Source organism: Eucalyptus grandis, chromosome 1 (assembly GCF_016545825.1).
Source record: "Eucalyptus grandis isolate ANBG69807.140 chromosome 1, ASM1654582v1, whole genome shotgun sequence".
NCBI classification, from domain to species: domain Eukaryota; kingdom Viridiplantae; phylum Streptophyta; class Magnoliopsida; order Myrtales; family Myrtaceae; genus Eucalyptus; species Eucalyptus grandis.
The window spans coordinates 18,848,024-18,864,816 of NC_052612.1; the positions used below are offsets into that span (position 1 = coordinate 18,848,024).

The 16,793-nt window shown below is 38.7% G+C and overlaps 2 protein-coding genes across 3 annotated transcripts; both read right to left on the minus strand.

Annotated features, from left to right (window-relative positions):
• Positions 1-271: 271 nt before the first annotated feature.
• Positions 272-6,833, minus strand: LOC104426174 (protein DETOXIFICATION 44, chloroplastic). Its single transcript, XM_010039166.3, has 13 exons — positions 6,470-6,833; positions 6,259-6,380; positions 5,713-5,871; positions 5,469-5,611; positions 4,844-4,979; positions 3,687-3,783; positions 3,453-3,553; positions 2,941-3,104; positions 2,432-2,503; positions 2,198-2,314; positions 1,486-1,581; positions 1,281-1,402; positions 272-933 (listed from the first exon to the last, which is right to left on the minus strand). The coding sequence occupies exons 1-13, from the start codon at positions 6,751-6,753 to the stop codon at positions 870-872; spliced, it is 1,677 nt and encodes a 558-aa protein (XP_010037468.2). The 5' UTR covers positions 6,754-6,833; the 3' UTR covers positions 272-869.
• Positions 6,834-8,779: 1,946 nt separating this feature from the next.
• LOC104426028 (protein trichome birefringence-like 35) lies at positions 8,780-11,764 on the minus strand. 2 transcript variants are annotated; one of them, XM_010039064.3, is made up of 6 exons: positions 11,343-11,764; positions 10,904-11,183; positions 10,350-10,521; positions 9,983-10,179; positions 9,738-9,887; positions 8,780-9,221 (listed from the first exon to the last, which is right to left on the minus strand). In XM_010039064.3, exons 1-6 carry the CDS (start codon positions 11,536-11,538, stop codon positions 8,891-8,893), a joined length of 1,326 nt encoding a protein of 441 aa, XP_010037366.2. In that variant the 5' UTR covers positions 11,539-11,764; the 3' UTR covers positions 8,780-8,890. The 2 variants fall into 2 exon arrangements, with proteins under 2 accessions (XP_010037366.2, XP_010037290.2); XM_010038988.3 differs by having other exon boundaries at positions 10,904-11,186; positions 11,343-11,752.
• Positions 11,765-16,793: the final 5,029 nt, after the last annotated feature.

Consider the following 16,793-nt stretch of genomic DNA (forward strand, 5'->3'; position numbering starts at 1 on the left):
TTTTAACACCATTAACTTATCCACATGGAATGTAACGTAGAAATCATTACCACCATCTAACATGAAAATAGTTCTTTTATCAAACCCACTTGGGACCGTTGATATTAAAATGAACCTAATATACATCAAGACGAATTGGGTTGTGAACAAAATGAATAATGTGGTTTTTTTGGGAGGATTTTTCTAATGAACTATATATTTTCCCCAATCTTAAACCCTGTTTAATGATTATATAATGGCCCGGCATCAGAGAATCTTGAGTAACTCAGAATCAAAGTTAAACATACAAGAATATATGGATATCATTAGAAGTCCCAACTCATGTGGTTCCATCACTTCAGGATGATTACAAGTACATTGCTCGAGGGCAGGTAACCATATCAAGCAAAAGATTCAATAACAGGTCAGAAAACCACGGCAAGGTTGAGTGAGCTAATAAACAACTACAGAGATACGAGCAGAACTCCAGATGCGCCATCCAGAGAGCTCTTAGTAAAAAAGAGGAAGATAAAATCGTTTGATTCGATAATTCGGAAGCCATCAATGTGAGGTGCAGTTGGTATGCTTTGGGGTGGTATATATAGGTGAACCAGCGAGAACTGTATGGTCAAGATGCAAAGAGTGCAGGCCAGCCATTGCCATCAAAATTCAGCATCTTCCGTCTCACCACTTATTTCTGGTAGCTTAATTTCTGTTTTGGTGACGGCATTGCTCCAATTAGCTGTTAATGGGGATAAAAGACACTTGAAGAGCGAACTACTCCCGAGGGGAAGTACCATGCTTCTCGGGAACTCCATTTGGCTCAAGTCCTCTGTGGCACTTGCTATAAGCTCACCGGGAAAAGCAACATGTACAAACTCGATTTGATATCAGTCACTTCCCTGCTCTGCCTCGGACCAAATCCTTTTCCATGGTCCACCTTTTGTTCCTAATCTGGAATCGTATCACCAATTGTCAAAGAGATGCACGACTACCAAATAAATTCTGGAGTCCTAGAAGGCAGTGCTCGATGTGGTGCAAATAAATCCAATAGACTATCGCTACATAATCTATCACAAGGACATCCCATGGAGTCACCTATCCTTTCAGTTTCACATACAATCAATATTCTCAGATCTCTCTCGTTACTTTATTAGACGAAACCTCATTTACTAACTACTTCTTTATCAAAGTGCTCTAGATGTGCTCATGTGTGCGCATGTCAGGGTTACCTCAAGGTCCAACTTCGTTGCGTAGAACTGACAAGCCATAAAGCGTAGCTTAAGTCAAAACCGGTTTACCTCCAAATGCCAGCCACTACCCGCAATGTCATGAAGAGAAACAACCCTGCCCAAACTCCGGCAAGACCAAATGTGGGAGCTGTTGCCAGTAAAAAAGCAGAAGAAACCACTCCAACAAAGACCTATTTAGTGCAGCAATGGAGAAGGTCAGAAACATCGAATCTCTTTAGTTTTGAATAAATGTAGAACGAGAGCGAAGAGTCACCATGGAATAGGCAGCATATCCAAAATCCGAAACCCCATAGTAGAGCCCATCAATAACAAATGCCACAGCATTCACTGGTTGAGATCCAGCAACGAACTGCAAATTATCAGCATGAGACATCTAGTAGCATCATGTCTACGATCTTGAAAAGTCAGCAAAAGGACAGTTTGTGACAGTTTTATTACATGAATCTGTTTTCCTTCTCTTTTTGAAAGTTTTGAGAAGATGACTGGAAGTATTAAGAAGTTCGACAACATCCTCTCAAAGTATAAGGAGCGTTCTGGGGCAAAGGCTCTGAGATTGCAGGAAGTGAAAGGATGTTCTAAATGCAGACTTATCATGCATGGAAGAGAAACTATTTCTAACACTTGAATCCATGACAGCCAAGACAATGGAGCAAGCTAATGGTTTTATCAAGGGTCACTGTTTCAAAATTTGTTAACCTGGTGTAAAAAGAAAAATCTAGAAGATGCCCAGGAGCAGATCCAGATAGCCTAAACCGAAAAAGAAATTAATATGTTCAGCCTCTTAGAGCTTTCCACTTTGAGTTTGGTTTAGTTTAGGTATGAAATTACCTCACATGCACTTAAACATTCGCTCCAACTCCCAAACCTTTCTCAAAACATGACGAACATGTGCCTTTTGGCATTTTGTTACCCAGAACCAGAAAGCAGGATGTCCAGTTAGAGACTAGGCATAGGCACTCTCTTACCAGAATACCCGACAAAGCAATTTCCAAAACTTCAGAATCCGTGCTGAATAATCTTGAAAAGGCTCCGAACCCAACAAAAAGAATGACAGCTAGAGCAACACCAGTGGCCACACCAATCTGTTCAAAAGTTGAAAGATTAAGGTGGGAAAACAGTGCTCTCATACCTTGGAACAATAATCAAGAAATTTTATCTTTTTCACATTAGCATAACAACATGCTGAAGCAACAATATACCTGAAGAACCATGTATATCACTTCACGTGCTTGCTCATAGTCTCCTTGGGAGTAACCACGGGCAAGAAGAGCCTGTGAGAAAGTCAAGCAATTCAAAGAAAGAGAACCTCAGTATGAGGTGCACTCATGTGCAGATGCTAACTTAATGATGAAACTTCTGGAGGTGCACAAAGCACCAATATTATCCTCTGTAATGTCAGAAAGTTGCAAGAGACATTGTAGTCATTTGCAAATCTATCCCAAATATGAATTGTCATGTTGATATTTGACCTGAACTGTGCAAATATAGAGTATTTCTTGCTCTACAGAGTGATTCATTAAAGGATAACTTGGTCAGGCTTTTATGCTATTTGACAGTTTCATCATAGGGTACTCTAAATTGCTTAACCAAGACAACAAACCAGTAGAAAGGCAATTCTATGACAAGGGAGAACTCATAAAACAGTTTGTACAGTGACTTTGCTCAGCTAATCTATGACAGGATATAGAACAGAGAGCTGATTTGATACCTGGCCAGCAATTGCTAGAGCATCAGTAAGCAGAGATACAGTCAACCATACTTGTGTGCAGATCTGATAACCAGCCATAGGTATAGGGCCCCTCCTAGCAGCCATTGATGTTGCCAAAGTCATAGTAACAAGAACTGCTAAGGTTCTGCCAATGAGAAGGCCACCTGAAGATACAACAAGCCTCTCTTTAAAAGAAACTGGCGTTCAAAACAAGCTGCAGTTACGCATCACAGCGTTAAATTTAACTTCCATTTTGAACCTTAGTCTTGTAATTGAATACAAAATGTAATAATAAGTGGACTTTCTGACTTTGTGCCTCACTTAAGGTTCTTTCCAGAGTAACTTGCCAGAAGGAAATTAGGACAACATAAACTTCTGGCCATTCTTGAGACATTAAATTCTACATTTGCCATTAATTGGTTCAAATAATATCTTCACCGTATAGATGCATAAGATGATGAAGTTGGAAAATAGAACTAAAATAAAACAGGTTACCCTACTAAGAGTCATACCTGATTTCAGATATTGGATAACTTTTCTCCCATCAAAATTTGGAGAGATCAGTAATACTTCATCATTCAGCTTCCATAGCAGGACTAAAGCTATCAAATATCTGTTATATAGAAGGCAAATAAATTTAAATCCATTTAGTGGACAAAGGAGTTACAACAAATCACATTATGGAAAAATGACAATACTCTGCAAATAGTTATGATTATGTTAAATTTACCACAGTACTGACATACTCAGAAGTCACTGTTGCTGCTGCAGCACCACCAATGCCAAGATCAAAAAGAAATATCAAAATTGGATCCAGAAACGCATTCAATAAGTTGCCAGCAACTGCAGTTCAACAAAAAATTTTGTCAAAAACTATGCCAGGAAAAGAGCTATGGTATCATCATGTGGACAGCAAATTGTTTTCCTTTGTGACAATTCTCAACATCATCTGACTTTGAACTCAGGCATCTCTTTAAGGACAAGCATCTCAGAGTGCTTCAAAAGCCAATCGGCCAATGACGAGCAATTAGCGTAAAAAATTAGCTTAGCAAACCGAGTTAGCCAATTTCAGTTTAATTCAAAGTGTAAAGCTGCAGAATCCATTAAAATATAGATTAGAAATGAGCCTGTCTGTCTGCAACTGGATTAATTAGGTGGATATAATCTTTTATAGATGAACCTAACATTTAACATTTACACCATTGAGATAAAATTTTATTATCAACACTCTTATACTTATTTTACACATATGTAAGATGATTACAAATTATAAAGATTTGCGCAAAGCCATCAAGGCTGGTTATGAGGCATCATCGCAACAGTATACTAGTTTTCCAGAGGTGTATGCTGGCAGCCAGAACAGACAAAAAAAAAGAAACAGCAGAAGTTTTCAAGTCTAAAATCAAAAGCATAATAAGATAAAGAGAAATTTCTTCACATCAATTAGCCATAAAAAGAAAATTGCACGTTTTCATCTTACCACAAAATCTAGTTTTCAACAAGGAAACCTACTTTGTAAGCCCTTGATGATTCTCTGAAAATAGTTACTTGTTTTTTTCTAAGTTCACTGGTTCTCATGTATCTTGACAGTGTCTTGTACCCTTTGAGACATCAATTAAGTTACATACTTCCAAAGAGAAGATTACTCCTACTATGAGAAAGGTCTAGAATATTATGTTATTTAATGGTCTTCTTCATAATTATTCACTGAGGGTGATCTTCATTCAATAATGAATCTGATTAATTATAGTTCTACACTATAATATCCTAGAAATAGATCCTGTTTCTTCATAGTGTAAAGCTAGAAGATCCTATTATCAAGATCGAGATCCACACATTCGATGGTGAAGGAGATTATAATATTCCGTCACTAATTTTCAACAGAACTCATTGCAGTACATACCTATGGCATATAGAGGTGTCTTTGTGTCCTTAAATCCACGAAAAGCACCTTGTGCAGCAAGTGCTACTACAATAGCTGGAGCACCAAAAGCTCTCAAATATAAGAACTGTTCAGCCGGTATTCTAATTGGTGAATCCTGTAGACGAGTGAACCTCAATGAACACCAGAAAGATATTACACAAATGTCACTAAGAATGTAGAGAAAAATCTATATCAGATAGTAAGCATCCCTTGAGGGTATTATTACGCAGGTGTTTCAAACAAAATGCACTAAAACCAATCCTTTCCTGTTATAACAAAATTGAGGTGCATAATTTTAAGGAGTGACATTTCCATGTTATGCCCTATGAGTAAATGACATTCCTTGGTGGTGAGGTAAATATCTGTAGAACACCTCCCCAAGAAAACCCCAGTACATGGAAAAATGAAAAAAAATAAGAGAATTAAATGACATTCATTTTCTCATAAATTCAAGGTGCCAAGTGTCTAAGCAGGCCTCTTGTGCATGGCATAAATTTAATAAGAGAAGTGGAGCTCTTGTCATAATTTGTCTATAACAGACAAGACTAGGCATGGAGAAATCGGGCTAATCAATTAACTTCATACTTGGAAAAGGCAGACATACAACAGATATGCCCATCAAATTGATCCAGAAACCTGAGCCAGCTGAAAGTGCAATACTTTCGGCAATCCCAATGCCAGTAGCCAGTGCTAATGAAGTTGATAATGATGGAAGGAGCTTCTTTGTTTTTTGCTCCTCAGCAAAACCTTGATAAAATCGATAAAGCAGGACAAATCAGAGGAACATAGCTGGAGCAATAATAGTAACCATGTCTTGAAGTATGATCAAATAAGAAGAAAGAAATTACCATCACCGAGTTGACGATAATCATCACTACCGTTATTCACCACGGCCTGCTCTTCAGCTACAAATGATGTGGTAATGTTGAGCAAGGGAACATTAAACAATTTCGAAACCAGATTGAACACAGAAACTGATACTCCAACTGCTGCCAGTTCGGATGATCCTGGATAGAGAAAAATAACCAAGAATAAAAAAATAATCCTCAAGTAGCCAACGAGTTTCATTCACAATACATGATGCCGCATCAAATCAAGAATCCTTATCCTTACAATCACTGAGGATGTCACATTCAACCATTTATCTATCTCCGAGGAAACTACTAAAATTTCACCACTGGCAGCCAGACAATTTGCAGTTTTCATTGCAAAGCATTATCACGTCATAAACTATGATCATCTTTGCCAACATCTTGTGACAAACTTCAGCCAAATAATTTTCAAACAAGCAAGTATCGAGCCAAATTAACTACAAATTTCATCAATTTATGTTAGAAACACTTCTCAACCATCCAAACTCAGACTTTGCACTGTTAATGAAGTTCAAGAATTACCTAAATGACCAACAAAAGCACTGTCCACCAAGGACGTGATGGGATCAGCAGCCAGAGCCAGAGCAGCCGGTAAAGCAATGGACAGAACCTCCAACCCGATTTCGCTGAACCTAAATCCATCCCTGCACACTCCCAAACAAGCACTCACAAAAACCACAAACGCAACTCACAATTCAACACCAATGACTCGTGAGTCAACACGCCTTCGCACCTCCAACTTTCCAGAACGCGATCGACCCAATTCAGCGACTTCGTCGGAGTCGCACCCCCCGCCTTCTTAACCTCGGCACGAGGTTCGGGCGACGAGCTTCGAACCGCGGCCGCGCTTTGCTTCACATCGGACGACTCCGGGGATGCCTTCGAGCGGGCGGAGCAGCGGACTCTGCAGCTGCTCCGAGGCGCGGCGGAGGAGGAGGTGAGGAAGCGGTGGTGGTTCGAGGGCAGGCGGCTCACGGCGGCGAGGAAGCGGTGGTGGGGCGAGAGGCCGATGGCCATTGGAGAAGCAGCGCGGCGTGCAGCGTCAGCAGAGACGAGGATCCACCATGAACGTTACCGGCAGGTACTGGCAGGTACTGGCAGGTACTGACAGTTGAATCAACGAACGTCGGATCATCCGGAGGAAGCCATGGAGGAGGAAGAGAGGGAAAACGGAGAAATATCTTCGGAAGCTTGTTGCGAAACTTGTGGACTGTGGATGGAGCACGTGTGGCGTTCGATGGCGGCGAAGGTTCTGAGATTCCAGTTTGAACCGTCGTACGACCCTCTCGTGTACCGCAACGTTCGCGTCTTTCTGGTACCACGATGATGATGTTATGGCGTAGAAAAATCTAATTTCATATCTTGAAAGCAGCTTAAATTCAAATGGAGTCCCTGCCACCGAAAAAGAAGTACGAACCGATGTACGTTTATCAAAAACTACTTTTCTGAGTACAAAAAAATCTAATATTAAACCCATCCGTAAATAACTATGATGATTGGACTTTCCTACTTCATTACTGAGGAAACGAGTTCGAATCTCCGGATACTCACAACTTAAAAATAATTTACTGGATCAGCCCCCGAGAGTTTATGTCTAAATAACGGCTTGCGATGAGGAGTCGTGTAATCCCCAAAGAGTGATTTTTGATGGTCCATCGGTCATCAAAAAGAAAAAAGAAATCTGATATTGATGGACCATTACAGATTTTATCTTCATTAGTTCCATCTAATGTCTTTCATATGGAAACACGCGTGTGAAATAACTTGTATGATCGGTATATGACATGTGAAAACTCAATATAAATAGATCTCCAAGTTATAAAAAGAAATTGGATTGAGATTGAGAATTATATGCACACATTGCTAGCATAATCATGGCATAACTACCCTCAACTTTATATGAATCTATAAATTATATGATAACTAAAAGATAACACTTTAATATAATTGTCAAAAAGATTATTAGTAAGGGTGAGCATAACTCGGGTGGGAGGTTCTAACATTGGAAATTGGGAACTACCCACTAAGAACTGGTTTCAAAAAATTAAAATCGAGAATTACTTGTTAGTTCTATAAATCCACCTGAGAACTGGACCACCAGGTCCGATCCGATTCTTAGATGGATCCATAAAATCAGTCTTCGATTCGTGCAAAATTGCATTCATCAATTATTATCATGGTAAACCTAGTTTCTTCAAAGGTGATGGTGTGGTTCTCTTAAGATTTCTCAACACTGGAAACATGCGGATAATTAGACAATATGTTAGAACTTAGAAGTCCTAATTTCCACATGAGTTAAAATATTAATTGTTTGATCCATCTTTTTTCAATGTCATCATAATTTAATCACAGGGTTGGATAAAGAGAGACCTAATTATGCTCTTAAAACGAGCCATTGGCTCTTAATCGTGACAACAAAGTACCGCATCATTTATGAACATCTCCAATCAGTCATTTCCTTCATCTTCATTTGTTTATTTTGTTTTGGTTGAGAATGCAAGTAAATGGATTATTAGCATAAACAAAAATAGGATGATTAATCCTATTACACATCTAAGAGACAAAATTAGTCAATAACATTATTTATTGGTAAAAAATTATTAAATAATTAAGTAATTGAGTTAGAATTTTTTTTTTTTAATATATACTTATACCGGTTCAATCCAAGTAGGCGATGGGCAATTCCACGTCTAGAACAGGAACCGGATTGATACTTACCAATTCTAGTAAATTGGAAATTGGAAGTAGACCAGTCACCATGAGAACTACCAAAGCTAGGCCAGTCCGTTTCTCAATTTCTTTGCCCGTCCCTACTTATTGGTGCATTTGGAAATGGCTATTACTTACCGTGGTACCTGTCAATTTTAGGTTTGTCTTTGCATCTCTAGTGATTTAACATACATTATGGTTAGAATACCATCAAAATGCAAAGATACGATCATGTTTTTGTAGAAATCAGTTTTATTTGTTCGAATTGGTTTTTCTTATCAATTATATCACCATATTAAAGCAAAGCAAAAGAATAACTAGTCCAATGAAGAAGTGCTGATAAAATAATGAATTGATTTGTTGAAGAGAGAGTGGCAATAAACTTGAAATTTCCTTCATTCTATAACAAACACAGCAGTAAAGCTCAATGATATACATCTCAGATTCACAAATGATGAAACAATAGCTGATTCCACACATCGGGCACACCCGGTAGACACCAATGGATGCAGTCGGAGTAACTCGCGGGGTTCGACAGCTGCTCAGGCTTCAGCGCCTCCCAGAACTTCCGATAGATCGACGGATGCCCGTCCTTCCGGTACTCCGAGAGCTGAGTGATGTTGACCACGGAGACTCTCGGACCCAGCTTGCCAAGAACTCGGTCCACCATGCGCATCGTCGGCAGGTCAGAACCGGCTCCCCAGTGGCCCTCCACATTGATAGGAGCCTGCTCGCTGTAGCAGTTCCCTTCGCTCCCAGGCTTCCATTCTCGGCTCCTGAATTAAGAAAAGATAGAAACATCAGATAAGGGGTCATGGAACAGATAACAGGCCGACAGAGATCTGATAGGTATTCCTAGTACTTGGCATCAGGCAAACTAAACATGCCTCTGTTTATCACGTTAGGTGTGAATTTGTGCAAGCATTATTGTTGTTTTCCTAGGAAGTATTCCTGCACCTTGATCCATTCTCCAATATGTGATTTTTCGCTTCAAAAGAAAACATTCATGGAGCTGGAAAAATTAAGTCCAATATTGGAAAAACTTGAACAGCTCTCTCCGAACACAATATTTTCACTTTGGAAAAATTCACTAATATCTTCTGCAAGACAACCACTATCGTCACTATCTTTTGCTGATGTTTTCCAGAAAACAGTGAGGAAAGGAAAAGCGAAGTGCTTGTGCAATTTCTGAAGTTTGTATCACTATGTCTAAAAGAGTTTATATTCATGCTTGGATTAGCCGATATAGCACATCAGGTACATTGGTAGCATGAGAAAAGAGCGCTACCCACCAGAGATGCGTTGGAGACATGGTGACGAAAAGAACTTTCTTGCGAGGATCGAGCTTAGTGGTCACCCAATCTGCCCATGTCTCCATTGCCAACTCCATTGCGCCCAAACCATCTAATTCTTCACAATCACCATCTCTGTCATCACTCCATCTGCAACAGTCATCACATGTCATACTTTGCCAACATAAAATCAGACTCTTATTCTAGTTCTGCATTACTAGAATCACCACCAGTGCCGTACTTACAGAAGCTTAACAGGACCTTGTCTCCACCATAAATATGTGTTGAAGACCAAAATGTCAGCATGCTCCCACTGTGACGCATGCTTCAGAATTGAATCCGGCCGTATTATTCGCTCGTCCAACCTATGGTTCACTGGATCATCGGAGTTAGATTCAACAAGGAGAGGGGCCCAGAGAAATTCCACAGTAGCATTGTATTCCTGCAAACGAACCAACACAAGAGAAATTATCTAAGGAACTTGAAAAAAATTGCCTGCTCCTATAAAGAATGTTGAAGACATACTTTAGCCATGCACTTGCAAAAATCAAAAGTCAGGAATAAAATGCCTCTCAGGGACCATGGACTGCAATGCCAGAATACAAGCTTTACCTCTGATCTAAAGATTGTAAGAGCTGCATTAGGCGTTATAGATCTTTTGTCCTCAGAAGTTGCTGACTGCAACAGACAGAGCATCGATATCCATTGCCCTCGATTTAGTGAATCTCCAACAAACATTAGTCTTTTTCCTCTCAACTTCTCCCACATTTCAGTCACACTCCATCTATCAGAACAAGAAAACCACAACCATGGTCAAACAAAAAGGAAACCAGTCCAGTTATTACTGCAACTACATACCAAACAACGCATCCAGTAACTCATTTTGTTTTTGTGGACACAAAATTAAAAAGATACCTAGAGTGTATCATTTTCCTGTAAACACTTGACAAAATTTATTTCCAGAAAAGACATCTGCTCATTTAGAGTTCAAAGACAGATCATCCAAGCTGTTTCCAAACTTAACCAAATTCCCTTACCAAATCTACTCGTTCATGAGACTTCAGACTATCACATCAAAGTTGGAGCTTCTTGCCGTAGCCATGCAAATATAAGGCAAGGACACAGTCAAAACAAGCACAGCAGACTAAATCCTAAAAAGGAATTACCTCTTTAAATTGCAATTATGAGGTTGCCATCTCCAATGCTGGTAGTCCAAATCAGACCTCCCATGCTTGTGGCAAGCCAACTGGTCCGACATGTATGGGCATTCCGACTCGCCGTACATCGGGAACGACGCATTGTCGAACACCCATCTCCCCGAAAACACATTGCACCTCTCCAAATCAACCCTTCGTCGTTCAGACGCCGGTGCAGCCTCACCCCACCTGATCTTCCTCCCACTATACTCTCTCGTGGAGTTGCATCTACTAAATCTATCCAAGACCCCTACTACAAAAAGTAACCCACAAAAAAATTCAAACTTTAAACGCGAAATTTCAATCCAACGAAGTACCCCACTGCCAATTACCAAGAAACAGAGAAAAGGAACACTAGAACCCACAAACCCTTTCGCAAGTTCAAGTGAAAAGACGAAGTGCAGCGTACCAGGAGCTTTGCCCCTGCGAGCTAATTGATTCGGCCTCACGAAAGTGACCGCAGGTTGCTTCCGGGGGACTCGATCCGGGTCATGGTTGATTTGTCGGATGCTGCTTTCGTTGTACAGGATCGAACAAACGATGAAGCCGAGGAAGACGAGCACGAGCAAAGGAAACTGGTTCTTCTTTCTGTTCCATCGATACATCGCGAGCGTGTGGCGGACTCCAGAGAATCAAGAAGAGCTCCTGATTCCGGAGATCCCTATGAATACAGGGCAATAGAGGCAACTGGGGAGAGCGACAGCTGAGCAGGGTCGGTAACACGGTAACAGCACGCGTTAGACCCCTTTTTAAGTGCAGAATTAAGACAAAGGACAAGCTTTTTCTAAGCTAGTTTAACGCTGTACGGTCCGGTCAACGGTGGGTGTGAGAAAATGGAAGGGTGCTGCTGTTAGAATAATGGGACGGATGCAACTTGCTCTGCATCCACCATCATTAGACTTCCCCATCTGATCTTCTTTTAAACTATGTAAGACAGAGGAGGATTCGTGGGTCCCTTTTCAATGTGGGTTGTTTCTGATTGGTGGGTCGGGAGGCAAAATGCAAGAAGCAAAGGTTAGTTTTTGGTTGGGCGATGATTAATGATTAGGGAGAGAATGCAGAGCACTTTTGCGCGTTTTGGTAAGATCCGGTGAAGGGATTTCTGTCGAGGAAAAGTTGCTATAATCGGAGGAGTTGCAATTCTCGTTTTGAGTTCGTAACGGGGAAAACATATGAACGAAGGATATTCCTAGGAGGACTCGATGGGGTTATTAATCCAATCAGGAATGAGAATTTCTTAGTTGGGTTGTGGGCAACCAAACCGCCGTAATGGAATAATAAAGGCGCGTTTGATAACGTTTATATTCCGATAAACAATTTTTGAACATAAATGATTTTTTATTTTTATTTTTTCCAAATAACAATTTATGAGTATAAGAACATGCTTGTAATCACAAAAAAATTTCTATTCTAGAAATAGAAATATGTTTGGTAAACTTGTATAATTTTGTTTTTCTTTTAATTTTTCAATATTTTTATTATATATATTTTCATTTTTTTCTTTTTTCTTCTTTTCTTTCTCTTTGTGGCCGATCATCAGCCATGACGAGCCACCGCGATTGCTTGGGCGAGCTTGCGAGCCTCGGTGAGGCTAAGCCTCACTAGTGGCCTCGTTGAATATGGTCGAGCCTCGCCATGGCCTTGGTGGCCGATGAGGCCAACCTCGTGCCGCCCGGGCGAGGTCAAGCCTCACCCTGGGTGAGGCCAAGCCTCACTGGCCGGTGGGTGAGGCTCAAGCTAATGAGCCTTGTTGTGGCTTGGCGTCTCCGAGGGCCGGCAACACTCGGCAAGATTGCTAGGCCTCATCGGGCTGGGGTGGGCGGCATTGGCCATGGCCAAGGTCGGTGACTGATCAGAAGGAAGAAGAAGAAGAAGAAGAAGAAGAAGAAGAAGAAAATAGGAGAGAGAAAAATTGTTTGTTAGAATTGTTCTCGAGAATAAGAAACAACTTTTTTTTACTTCTTATTTATGTTCCAAATCTGTTATCGAGAATAAAAAAATAGATATTTTGTTTCTGGGAACGAAAATTTTACCAAACATGTTTCTGTTCTTTTTTTTGTTCCGGGGAACGATAACAAAATTTGCCAAACAGGCCCTAAGTATGGCCAACAATGGAACAATAACATCTTGCAATCTTTTACAATAGGAACCAGGGCCCATGGGCTTTCTTCTCTGTCCCTTAGCATATCTGCCGCAATCTTGCAATTTGTCTCGACCTCCCCCGCCCGTTCTCATAGGGAGAAAAAACACCATTTCTTGCCTGCATAGAATACAGATTTACCTTCGACCAAAAAGCAAAGAACTACAAAATCGCCTCTAGATGTTTCATTTCTATGTAATGAATTCGGCTCCGAATGAGACGACACCAAATGTTGTATAAAAAACTAGGATATGAATTTAAGCATATAACATAAGCAATTGTCAACGGGGCGACTCTCGGCTCTAGTGATTAGTGGCTGCAATGGGAGGAAAGGAAAAAAAAAAAAAAAAAGCCTTAACTAAATGGTTTATCAAATGCTCCACTGGGACGGGTAACCCCATTTTGCTTTTGCAAAATAAAAAGCTTAGACAAGAGCCAGACTATGCTTTGGAAATTCACAGGTCAATATGAATTTGTAGGAGATAGAGTGAGTAGATTATTTATGGGCATGTTTTCCTATATTATTTTATGTTCTTGACATCTATCAAATCAGGGATGGAGGATAATATAATACACTTTTATTTTAATTCCATTTGGTTTTCAAAAACTAGAGACAAGATTTAATCATATTGTGATATGGTTCATATTCTCTATCAACATGACGGTACATATGTCCCTATAATGAATATAAACAGAGCTTCAAATCATTTATTTTTCGTGAAATAAACGGAGCCTAAAATTGACAAATGAATGTGAGATGAAAATTTTGCTGAAAATCATATAAATACATTTATTTCACGTAGTAAACGGTTTTTTACTAAAGGCTTCTGCTATTTTTTCTTATAAGGCAGATTGCTACAAAACACAAGTGGGCCAAATGGCCCATTTGGGCCTGCAGGAGCCTTCCAACTCTTTTATGACTGAACTTTTTATGCCCACGAAATGTAATTTTACCCATATTGATATGCTCGTATTGTTACGGGATTAGCATTTGATAACCCGTGAAACCCTAAGCAGGTTAAATATTCTTAAAGTGTATTGAGTAAGTTGAATGAGAAAATTCACTAGGGATGGGAACAGGGCAGGACAGGGATCACGTTCCCTGCCGCTCCTACTAGCCAAAAACTTACCCCGCGTGCTAACTAGTGCGGGGCGAGGACCAAGGCCGGCAGTTTGTCCTTCACGGGGCGACAGTACCATAATCTATTGTGTGAGAAATATTTCACATTTTATTATCATTATCATTATTATTATTAAATGCCGTCAAGGGTTGGTTTTACGAAGCCAAACAAATTCCAAACCTTATAAAATAGTCAAACTCGGACAATGTGAAAAGGGAAAACATGGAAAATAGTTATTTTGCTCACATACTAATTACGATAAAACAGGGACAATAACAAAAGAATTGTCATTACTTGGACATAGGATTAACTGTCTTGTCTTTCCTTAATGAGAAAGAAGTGGATGTTGGACTTGACGAGATCCAACAACTTATTTATGTAACTTATTAGGTCCATTATTTAACATTTGACATGAGCCCAATTGAATTAAATACATTAATGGGTTATATAGTTGTGACATTTAATTAGGCACATGGAACTCATATCTTAAACCTTGATGGATGGTTAAGATTTGAGAGCTCTAGAGTTAATCCATCATTGTCTCTATATAATGTCTCTCTTTGGTAGAAAACGTTGGCATCCAATTATTGCGATTCACCTATTTCTCACAAAATTATCGAGAGAAAAATACAAGAGAAGAATTAAGTAGGTGTCATAACTTTCGTAAGGCATTCACTTAAGTGACATAACTTTTTTTCAATCACTTAAATGCCATATCAGAGTAAATTGATAAGTTGAGTGCCATTTTTGACAAATCATCCCACTCGAATTTTTTAATATTAATTTCCCATCCAACGTGGATTCTTTAATGCTTTTTTAAATCTTTTAAGTTTTTAAATTTTGATTTTTAAATTTTAATTTTTTTTTTTTTTTTTTTTCCTTTTTTTTAGAGTCGGTGAGGTCACTCGAGACCCTCGTCAGCTGTGACAGCCTTGTCAACCACACGCAAGGCCACGAAGTTCCTTACTAGATCTAGACAAGGAGACCTAGGACTTTTGTAGCCAATGAGGATTGCCAACCCTAGAAAGGGCAAAAAAAAGGAATATTAAAAATTAAAAAAATTATTAAAAAATTGTCTATGTCGATGTAAAGAAGCCATGTAGGATAACTAGTGTCTATGTTGAATTTTCTAGCAAGGCAAATCACTAATGGCATTTAAATGATGGATTTTTCAAATTTGTGGTACTCAAGTGAGCGGAAAAAATAATTATGGCACTCAACTAAGTGTCGTACGAAAGTTATGACATTTACGTTAGTCTTACCTCAAAAAATACACACCAATTACAACCATTATAGAGGAGAGTGGTCAAAATTCATATCCACAAGAAGACATCATCTCTCTCATTAGATCAATAATGACTTCATTTGATTCGAGTATGCTATATTTATTAATTTGATCTCATTCATGTGATTGAAAGATTCTATTAATCAAACATGTGGTATTGGAGCATTGGTTTATTCAACGCATAAACATGGTTATAATATTTATTATATCTTTAAGCTCTTTTAATGATTGATTCATAGTATTTCATTGATGATGGAATAGATATACGATAATCAACTTTTCAAATATCTTATGCAAATAATGAATTTGATTGGGATTTTTTTTTGAATTTGTATTAACCAAACGTTTGAAATAGATAGACATTGTCATAAATTTTGCTTATTGTTGCATGATATGGCCATTGAATGGCCTAATTTTGTGCTGTTCCACTCTCTTTTATTTGGCAAACATATATATGGAAAGCAAGTATTGTTAATGGTGTGTGAATGTGGTGGTGTCATATGTAATTGTTTTCTCAATACTTGCTTACTGGGTTGTATTAAACTTGTCAAGCACAACTCTATGATGTTGAATATATATATATATATCATACATATTCAGTTCTAAACTATTTGATTTGGTAATCGGCCCAAAGGAAGATTATTGTTTTAAATAGATTTAGATGACGATAAAAACCATATCATGTTATGGTCATGATTAAATTTGTAGCCTAAAGAAAAATTAAGATATTTAATTTTGAGTATAATGATATTCCAATAAGCAAATAAATTGCTAATGCCCGCTCAAATAAATTTTGCCCGATAGTGATTTAATTTGATCTATTATTGCCTCATGAATTTGCTGGTATATTATAGAAGAATCAATGTAAAGTATTTAAAATCAGCCCAATAGAAGGCTACATATGATTCTTGGATTTTTTTATTTTTTTTAGTAAGGTTTTGTGTATTTTACCTTTCTATGTAAGATGAGTGGTTCATTTTTTAGTTTATTGTGATGATGAATTAAAGCATTTATTTATTTTTGTGGATTTCTTAAAGGTACTAATGTGTATGAATTTAATTATTCCGATCAAGCATACCATCTCGATGTTATTACAAGTTATCTTTCCTTTATTGAAAAATTGAGTCTTTCCTCTATTAAACAATTTTTTTTGTCGGTCCTACTCTACTCCTATTCTAAGGCTCACTTTCAGACTTTTGCCCTGTCTCCTTGTAGGGCATAGGAGTTGAAACCTACTCCTGAAACTATTGAACAATTGAGTTGTGCAAATTTTAAGAAATGGACAGAGCAAATAAGTCTCACTCTTAGGTCATG